The sequence below is a fragment of the Osmerus mordax genome, chromosome 11 (assembly GCF_038355195.1).
Source record: "Osmerus mordax isolate fOsmMor3 chromosome 11, fOsmMor3.pri, whole genome shotgun sequence".
NCBI lineage: Eukaryota > Metazoa > Chordata > Actinopteri > Osmeriformes > Osmeridae > Osmerus > Osmerus mordax.
Window position 1 is genome coordinate 10,497,070 of NC_090060.1, and position 9,137 is coordinate 10,506,206.

The window sequence follows — 9,137 nt, forward strand, 5'->3', positions numbered from 1 at the left end:
TGATGGAGAGCTTCGGATAAACTCCAACAGCCGCCTCTGCAGTGACCATTTCACAGCGGATAGTTTTAACATGGACTAGAGACAGACGGGGTTCAGGGACACACAGCTTCTCTTGCAGCGCGGAGCCGTACCGAGCATCGCCCTCCCGGCCGTTCTTCCTCCGGTCGCACCTGGACCATCCACCGCCGCCTGCAGTTCATCACTCAGTTCTGTGTGCTTGTTATAATTATACTAGATAGCTTTTCCAGAGGTATCTCTGCTATGAGTTATTGCAAACCGCTAACTTGATATTAGGCTACTCGGTGTACAATAATGGTATTTTGGTGAAATGGTAGCTAATGTCATAGAAGTAGTTGGAGAGCTCACTGCTGTCTCTGGTGTCCATTTTTACTCCTGTGTTACAGCTCAGGGGAACATTTCATTTATATGCATCTGTATGTTTCACACATTGGACAAATACATTCTAATTCTATACTGTTTTGTTCGGCTTGACGTAGCGTCCATTATCTGGGTCGGAGGTAGGCACTAGGCAGCGAGGGCCGGAGCTTCAGCTCCTTCAGGCGACACGCCCCCCCAGTCTCAAGCAGAGAAGGCTGCTGATTTTTTCACAATTTCAAAGCCTAATTTAACATACTTGTCGGTGTTATTTTTTCATTCAAATTTGGATGGGTAGTTAATAACACATTATTCTGTGGTGTGGTGAACTTAAAACTCGTTTTCAGGTCCACTTTACAGGATCTTTAAGATATTAGTGGCTGACAAAAATGTCCAATCATTGGATCCTTAGTGAAAACCTTAAGTCATAGTAAAAGTTTCTCATGACAGGCCACACAGAGTTTCGCTCACTTCCCAGACCTTCCTAGCCACAGCGTCATCTTTGGCCTTGGCATACACGTCTCTAACCGTGCAGTTGGAGAAGTAGCGTCCACTCAGGGGCTCCAAGCCCTCCTGGAGGGCACAGTGGAGAGTGGTCTGGGACCCCTGTACCGGGGTCTTGAAGAGTAACAAGGAGAAGGGCTTCATCAGAATGGCAAACATTTTGGCGTTCCGGGTCAGTTCGGTGTTAATGGCACCTAAGGGAGGTCAAAATAAGACATGGATTTGGGTTGGTCACTCACATTAGAGAAGTATTCTACTTTGTATTGCTTCTAGAGTCAAATTAAAAGCAAAAAGAGAAGACTTGTTCTTAACAACCATTTAACGGGATAGGGTCAAATCAAATGAAATCTAATTTAGTTAGACATTATGCTTAATAACCTGGATGTAGGCTGTAGCAGGTGACCTTGGTGCCCTTCAGTCTCTTTGCCAGCTCATGGGTGAAGAGAACATTACACAGTTTGCTGTTGCTGTAGATCTTCATAACATCCAGAAATGAGCTGCCGACCCCTAGATCTTTGTGAGTGCTCAGGCAGTTGAAGTCAATATGACCCGCATTGTGAGCTGTTGAAGCCACGTTGACCACTCGACTGGGTCCACACTCCTTCAGACGGTCCAGCAGCAGGATGGTCAACAGAAAGGGGCCGATGTGGTTAACACCAAACATCATGCCCAAGCCATCCTCCGTTTTGCCTTCCATGACAATCCCTTGGTTAAAACAAACAAGGTTACTATTGTCCATCTCAAAGAACAATACACCATGATTAAATCCAAAGCAAACCTGCATTGTTGATCAGCAGGTCCAGTCTGGGTTCAGTCTTCAGGAAGGTTTCAACAAAGGAGCGCACAGACTTCAGACTCCCCAGATCCAGCTGCATGAACACCACCTGGTCGCTCCCACTCTCCTGCAGACCAAATATCCCTCATGACTTTGCTCTAATATCTGAATAGCCTGAATATGTACAAATATTAAAATGCCTACACATGGTTTCTGTGTTAGAGTCCATCTTCTTACCTTCTTAATCTCAGCAAGAGCAGCCTCACCCCTCTGCTTACTGCGGCAGGCCAGAATGACCCTGGCTCCTCTCTTGGCCAGGTCAATGGCTGTTGTCTTCCCAATACCCGTGTTACTTCCTGGAACAAGCAATTCAACGTTATTCATGATTTGGTTCATTATGGAGTAAACCTGAACAAAAGCACAAAAATAAACAACAAAATGTTTTTTTGTTACAAAGAACTAAAATGTTCCATGCAGAGGGAAAACACAAAGTTGATCATGATTAATGTGCTGACTAAGAGCAAACTGAGTGTATATGAAATACTTGTACCAGTCTCTGGCTCCATGGATTTCCACAAACTAGCAAAATGGTGCTAAAATGCTAAAAATGAATACAGTAGGTCTAGGCCTATAGACTGCTATTTCAAAATTATAAAAGCTCACTCACCAGTAACAATGACTGTTCTTCCATAAAGTTTGACATTGCTTTGACATGATTTGCCTTTGACACAAACAGTATAAATGACTGCATATACACACACCAACACTGCCGCAACAAGAAAAAAGGTTTCCATTAGGCTTTCTGTGTGAGTGAGGCACCCGATAGAGAATCAAGGCAGCAGTTCAGTTCTGTCTCACAGTAATGCTCCACTTTCTCTTTAATGGGGAAAGTTCAAGACACGCCTACAGTATTTGGAATGCACAGGCGCAATCCAGCATGTTTACATAGCCTTTGTGCTTGCCTTCTGCAGATAATGCAAAGTACGTTGTAATTGTCATTTGTTAATACTGTACATTCTTCTAAAACCAAAGAACTTCTAGTGAATTTGGATATTGGGTTTCATAGTCTTTGCAGTTTCACATATGTTTTATATGCTTTGTAATACTCTTGAGGAACCTGTAGGTCTTTGGATGGACAACAGAAAAGTAATTACCTGCTCCTCTAATATTCCATACTCTGCTAAAAGTATTCAGCAAAAGCCTGCAGAAACGATTTACACATTTCATCTTACTTTTGTAGAAAAATTACACAATGCAGACATGTTGCTTTTATAAACTGGTTGCCAATAATAAAAAAGTTAATTAGTTAATAGCATGTATTTTACTCAGTAACTAACAACAGTACTTAGAAAATTACAACAAATTGTGATGAAAAAATGTATCAAGAAGACAAAATAAAGACAATGGGACAGAGCAAAACCATTTTTTATATGTTGTTTACAGACAAAAACAGCTGAGTCATGGTGACTTTCTCATGACAGGCCACACAGAGTCTCGCTCACTTCCCAGAGCTTCTTAGCCACAGCGTCATCTTTGGCCTTGGCATACACGTCTCTAACCGTACAGTTAGAGAAGTAGCGTCCACTCAGGGGCTCCAAGCCCTCCTGGAGGGCACAGTGGAGAGTGGTCTGGGACCCCTGTACCGGGGTCTTGAAGAAAAGCATGGTAATGGGCTTCAACAGCATGGCGAGTATTTTGGCATCACGGGTCAGGTCGGTGTTAATAGAACCTATGGAATTGAAAACAGCATTGTTTTCATAAGTTAGTAAACTGATCAATTCAGCTTTGTTTCAAGATTAAACTTTCATGGAAAATGTAATTTTTTTACAGATAGTAACAGAAGGATGAGACTGTGGTGTACTCCCCAAGCATTTCATGGAATAAGCTAGGTTTAGGATCAATCTAATTTAGTTAAGCTTCAACTATGGTCAAACTAACCTGGATGTAGGCTGTAGCAGGTGACCTTGGTGCCCTTCAGTCTCTGTGCCAGCTCATGGGTGAAGAGAACATTGCACAACTTGCTGTTGCTGTAGATTTTTGTGTCATCGATTGTTGTTTTGCCAACACCCAACTCCTTGTGAGTGCTCAAACAATTAAAATCGATGGTGCCAAAATTATGAAACGTCGATGACACGTTGACCACTCGACTGGGTCCACACTCCTTCAGACGGTCCAGCAGCAGGATGGTCAACAGAAAGTGTCCGATGTGGTTAACACCAAACATCATGCCCAAGCCATCCTCAGTTTGGCCTTGCATGTAGATCCCTTAGAAAAAATAAACAACATTAAAATTACCTTAATTGCAATTAATTATAAACACTATTATTGCCACAGCACGGTTATTCTTTAGTTCTTCTTGTTTTCCCTGCCGCTAGTGTTTTCTGTCAGTCTCCTTGGTGTGTGTTCCAGTCCTTGTTGTATGTCTTTCCCCTGGTTCCTGGTTCCATGCACACCTGTGTCTGCCTCCAATCACTCAGCGGTGGTCGACTGAGATCACCCTGCCCTCTGTATATATGTCTGCTCCTGTTGTCAGTCCTTGTCAGTTTGTTGTTTTGAGTTTTTCCATGTGTTTCTGAGTACTTTGAGTACTTCCTGAGTACCACCTGACTGAGGGAGTCAGGTGGCTGAGCGGTTAGGGAATCGGGCTAGTAAACTGAAGGTTGCCAGTTTGATTCCCGGCTGTGCCAAATGACGTTGTGTCCTTGGGCAAGGCACTTAACCCTACTTGCCTGGGGGGAATGTCCCTGTACTTACTGTAAGTCGCTCTGGATAAGAGCGTCTGCTAAATGACTAAATGTAAATGTACTTTGAGTCCACCTCCGGCACTCCTCACTGTTATAATAACAATATATGACCATGCTTCACCCACTCCATAGCAAACCTGCATTGTTGATCAGCAGGTCCAGTCTGGGTTCAGTCTTCAGGAAGGTTTCAACAAAGGAGCGCACAGACTTCAGACTCCCTAGATCCAGCTGCATGTACACCGCCTGGTTGCTCCCACTCTCCTGTAGAACAAAAAATATTCATAACTTTGCTCTAATCTATTAACAATCACAAAAATCTTAAAGGGCATAGAAGTGAGAAAACAGGCAGAATTCATCCTATTAAATAATTTCCATCTTCTTACCTTCTTAATCTCAGCAAGAGCAGCCTCACCCCTCTGCTTACTGCGGCAGGCCAGAATGACCCTGGCTCCTCTCTTGGCCAGGTCAATGGCTGTTGTCTTCCCAATACCTGTGTTACTTCCTGGAACAAACAATTCTGGATTGATAACTGGTTCTCCATTGAGTGAACCTAAACGTATGGACCATAAGTGACTCAAAATACAATTTAAGTACAACTAAAACTTAGAAACCCACTCACCAGTAACTATGGCAGTTTTTCCATGGAGTTTGACTTTGCTTTTACATGATGCCCCTTTGACACCAATTTGATAAACAACTGCATACACACACGCCAACACTACAGCAATAAGGAAAAACGTTTCCATTTTACTTTCTATATAAGTGAGGCATCAGATTGAGAGTCAAAGAACAGCACTCGACAGTTTCGACCCCTGTTCTAATTCACACGGCTTCAGATTCTGAGAATTTGAGTAGAGTTCAAGACACACCCATTTGAACTGAGCGGCGCATTCCAGCTTTTAGCAGGTCTTGTGCTTCCCCTCTGAAGGGCATGCAAAAGTACTTAGGCAAAACAAAAAATACACTGCAGGGTCTTCAACAACCAGATACATTAATTTGCATCTCATACTTTATTATAGTTAAAAAAGTTTCAAACATGCTTCACAAGATATAAATGCATATTACACATCTTTCTGCATTTTGTCAGGTTTAAGGAATGACCTGCTCAAAAAGTGAAGTAATGTAGTTCAGTAATGCTGGTCCTATGACAGGCAAGCTGTCAGTTGGCATAACTGGTGGTGGTTGTGCTTGAGATGTCAAATGTGGCGTGTTCGATCTCAGCTGCAGGTGAACGTTGGCCAAAACCAAAATTTTACACTTGGGGTGCGGTGGGGGTGTGTTTGGGGTCTGGGGTTTCTTTTCTGGAAAGGTAATCTCACCTTTTCCATAGTGGTTAGTGTTGCTGGAGAAATGTTGTTTCGGCGCTGAACAGTCAGTAAGTCAATTCTAGAGAAATGTTGTTTCGGCGCTGCAGTTAGTCAATGCTGGAGAAACGTTGGTGCAGGACTTAATAGTCAATGAGTCAATGCTAAATGATTTAATGTTTGTCTTCCACAGGTTTAATAGAATGTTTGGGATGAGTTTTAAAGCCCATGTCATAATGATCAAGGAATGTATAATGGAGAGGTACTTGAATTACATTGTAAAAAAAAACGCCAATGGCATTTTTTGAAATAACACCATCTGTATGATTTTTTGACAAAGTTAATGTAAAATGTTTACAAAAATTGAGCCAATTGGTACAACACGTGGCTGCAATAGCTATTGTTACTATTTTGTTAAGGTTATGTTCTAACAGCCGTGATTTTACTTGAGAGCCAACATTGGACACTATAAAATACCTTAGTTGTCTCGAGTTGTACAGAGTTAAATGCCAATCAGAAAACATCACCATCACCCCCGGTATGGTAATGTCACGCCAAACTTTTGATAAAACTTGAGAGCCTTATGATTCTTGTGTAGTTAGTGTAAACTAAAGCCTCAAAATACTATCGCTCTAAAAATTAATCTAAAGCGTGCTACCTTCTCCAGCCCAGTTGAGGGCAGTAATGAACCAGTTGACCTAAAAGTTGAGCATTCAAAGAAGAAGCTAGGCGGCGTATAAAAGCGTGTCTAAGATGAACAGAAAGATTTTGGATTTAAGTTATTAGTTATCTATTGTACTATCTTTGAGTATTTAATAATGGCTGGAAGTCGACTTGAGAAGTTTGGGACCGTTTTCACCCGGTAGGTTGTCCAGAGGCAAAATAATGTTTCTCAAGTTGTAAAGCTAGCCTGTGAGATCCAGTAGTACCCCAAGGTTATCCTTCGCCTATACTTCAGCAAGTTAGCTAGCCAGCCTATGAGCTATGCCCTAAAATTAATAGGTAGCTATATATGGTTTAGCCAGGCAGATAGGTCGGTTGGGCAATCTTGCTGGCTAGCAACGAGATTAATAGCTGAGGAGTCCCGCATACACTAGCATCGTTTGTCTTCAATTAGACTAATTGTTTACATTGTGTGTCCTGTGTTCTGCACAGTTCAGCTGCTATATAGCTGGTGCTACAGTAGAGCTAATATAGCAAGCAAGGTAGCTCTACCTCTCAGGCCAGGGATCTTTTGACTTCCTGACGAAGGTTGATGCTTAAACTTGTCGGGGTTTGTATAAAGGTTTAATATGACCATGTCATGACAATACACATTTTAATTTTCAGAGTGTGAATTTTAGTTTTCTTACATTTTAGTCCTCATGCATCCCACTCCAAAGAGCAGATAAGTATAGTAAACCATTAGAGCAGTGCCTTAGCTAGTCTGTGAGTAAGCTCTATGAAATACAATTCGTAGCTCTGGGGTTGCAGGTGGATTTAAGAAATGCCACTAGAAAATCTGAATAATATAATTATCTACTAACTCCACTGCAGAGTTAGAGATCTGATGCGCGCTGGAGTCGTCAAGCAGTCGGACAAGCCGATATGGTACGACGTGTACAAGGCCTTTCCTCCCAAGAGAGAACCCCTCTATGTGAAACCAGTGGCAAAGATATATGGGAAGAAAGTGGTGGTCGTTCCAGACATCTTCTACAGAGAGGATGAAATACGAGCGTAAGTGGGGAACCAAAACTTGTGTCCAAAGAAAATAACTTTATTTATTGTTAGTGTTCAAGCGTTTTTCTATTTCAGGAAATTCTACGAGATGTATGGGACCGGGCCCAGAGCTTTTGATCTCTCCAAAGCCAACTTTATTTCACCATGCCAAAGGTGTGATCATATATTTACATAGCATAGACTATTCTAATGGAGACGGTACTCATGCAGGAGAGGATTTTTTAAAACTTGTGTCACAGATATATTCATGAATATATTGCAAACACATTTTATGCATTTAAGAATATTCAGCTAACAAACATTTTCCCACGGTGTAGATTTGTACAGAAATACACTGAGCTGGAGAGCCGTGGAGAGCTTAAGGAGTCAGAGCTGTATGAGGCAACTGGGAAAGCACTTCTTGCAGAGGGACTTGTGTTGAGGAGAAGGGGTGGTTCCTCGGTAAGTTGAATGTTTGTGTTGAAGAGTTAATGTGAAAAGACTCATTACAGTGTGTCATGCTATAATATGTCTGGAAAGTTATCTTCTGTGTTGTCATTTTAGTAAGGGATTTGTGTTATGCTTATTCCCCTGCAGGTGGCACTAGAGACCAGGGATCCTGTGCTTGGTATGAAGCTGACAGACATGCTGGCAGAACAGCAGATAGAAACACCTGGTGAGGTGCCTGATGAACAGACACCCACTCACCCCATTCAACAGTGACACATGGAATTTAATCACAGAGACATTCACTTTGCTACTCAATGAACAATGAAACGTTTCTTTCTACTCTATGTACAAAATATTGTACCCTGTGTGGCTTCATTTTGTTCTGCTTGCCTGTGGGGTCCTGAATAAGTCAAATGGAGTGGAGAAGTTATAGAATTATGTTAGGTTACATCGGCCTGTGTATATATATGTAAAATGTGTGTGGCTAAGATATTTGATGTGGAACAATACTGACCAGGACAGCTGTTTAAAATGTGTCCATTAATAATGAGTTAGTTGGTTTTCCTTTTCAGTTTCTCATGCATCACAACCACCATATTAAACATTTAACATATTAAACCCCAGAGCCCTGAAAGTAAATTGTAACTATCGTTTTATTTGAGGTAAAATAATTCAGGCATGCAAACTCCTCAACTTTAGGTGAGACCCAAAATGAGTCACCTACGTGACCCATTTTAATGGCTAAACCTCACAGCCAATCAGGCAGAGTGGGGAGAGGTTTTATACATTGATCTAGCCTCTTAATTTTGCTCTCAAAGTGCACTAGATTGATGCATTTAACTTTAAAATTTAAGACATTTTCTTCTGGGGCAGCATGCCCCCGAACCCACCTAGAGGGTTGGGGGTTCTCACATATCGTTCTCACCTTTTTTACCCCTCACCTGTTTGCATGCTTGATAATTACACTAATGTAGTTTAAGTCAACATTGATGAGTATTGGTAGATCATTTGACAGCAGATCAAAAGGTGCAAAGTTGAAATCTGCTGAAAAAAAACAAACATATAGTGTGTATGTGAATGTGGTTAATGATGGGTAACCAGTGGAATCAGTTGTCTTCACTCTGGCTACCTGTTGACCTGTATAGTGACAGGTTTTAAAATGGATCTGTCTGCCTTACAGACTAGTTGGCTTCTATTAGTAGATAAATTCAAAGCTGGCCTATACCCAGGTCAATGGCATTGACTGTGATATCGGCACAAGAATGGCAGGTGGATTTATTTGCTCTT

At 41.7% G+C, this 9,137-nt stretch overlaps 3 protein-coding genes across 3 annotated transcripts; 1 reads left to right on the top strand and 2 right to left on the bottom strand.

Moving 5' to 3' along the window:
- Positions 1 to 373: 373 nt before the first annotated feature.
- Positions 374 to 2,453, bottom strand: LOC136951471 (dehydrogenase/reductase SDR family member 13-like). The gene is made up of 5 exons (XM_067245873.1): positions 2,322 to 2,453; positions 1,892 to 2,010; positions 1,658 to 1,781; positions 1,258 to 1,584; positions 374 to 1,073 (listed from the first exon to the last, which is right to left on the bottom strand). Exons 1-5 carry the CDS (start codon positions 2,446 to 2,448, stop codon positions 817 to 819), a joined length of 954 nt encoding a protein of 317 aa, XP_067101974.1. The 5' UTR covers positions 2,449 to 2,453; the 3' UTR covers positions 374 to 816.
- A 642-nt stretch (positions 2,454 to 3,095) lies between these two features.
- Positions 3,096 to 5,144, bottom strand: LOC136951998 (dehydrogenase/reductase SDR family member 13-like). Its single transcript, XM_067246669.1, has 5 exons — positions 5,018 to 5,144; positions 4,782 to 4,900; positions 4,536 to 4,659; positions 3,593 to 3,919; positions 3,096 to 3,383 (listed from the first exon to the last, which is right to left on the bottom strand). Exons 1-5 carry the CDS (start codon positions 5,142 to 5,144, stop codon positions 3,127 to 3,129), a joined length of 954 nt encoding a protein of 317 aa, XP_067102770.1. The 3' UTR covers positions 3,096 to 3,126.
- Positions 5,145 to 6,420: 1,276 nt separating this feature from the next.
- mrps23 (mitochondrial ribosomal protein S23) lies at positions 6,421 to 8,392 on the top strand. The gene is made up of 5 exons (XM_067245875.1): positions 6,421 to 6,564; positions 7,239 to 7,418; positions 7,497 to 7,574; positions 7,739 to 7,862; positions 7,998 to 8,392. Exons 1-5 carry the CDS (start codon positions 6,521 to 6,523, stop codon positions 8,121 to 8,123), a joined length of 552 nt encoding a protein of 183 aa, XP_067101976.1. The 5' UTR covers positions 6,421 to 6,520; the 3' UTR covers positions 8,124 to 8,392.
- Positions 8,393 to 9,137: the final 745 nt, after the last annotated feature.

Coding starts and splice junctions, on each gene's coding strand:
- mrps23 (XM_067245875.1), top strand. CDS start 6,521: ATGGCTGGAAGTCGACTTGAGAAGTTTGGGACCGTTTTCACCCG. Junction 6,565..7,238: donor TTTGGGACCGTTTTCACCCG/GTAGGTTGTCCA, acceptor ACTCCACTGCAG/AGTTAGAGATCTGATGCGCG. Junction 7,419..7,496: donor AGAGAGGATGAAATACGAGC/GTAAGTGGGGAA, acceptor TTTCTATTTCAG/GAAATTCTACGAGATGTATG.
- LOC136951471 (XM_067245873.1), bottom strand. CDS start 2,448: ATGGAAACCTTTTTTCTTGTTGCGGCAGTGTTGGTGTGTGTATATGCA. Junction 1,782..1,891: donor CTCTTGCTGAGATTAAGAAG/GTAAGAAGATGG, acceptor TTTGGTCTGCAG/GAGAGTGGGAGCGACCAGGT. Junction 1,074..1,257: donor CTGCTACAGCCTACATCCAG/GTTATTAAGCAT, acceptor GACCTCCCTTAG/GTGCCATTAACACCGAACTG.
- LOC136951998 (XM_067246669.1), bottom strand. CDS start 5,144: ATGGAAACGTTTTTCCTTATTGCTGTAGTGTTGGCGTGTGTGTATGCA. Junction 4,660..4,781: donor CTCTTGCTGAGATTAAGAAG/GTAAGAAGATGG, acceptor TTTGTTCTACAG/GAGAGTGGGAGCAACCAGGC. Junction 3,920..4,535: donor CCTGCTGATCAACAATGCAG/GTTTGCTATGGA, acceptor ATTTTTTCTAAG/GGATCTACATGCAAGGCCAA.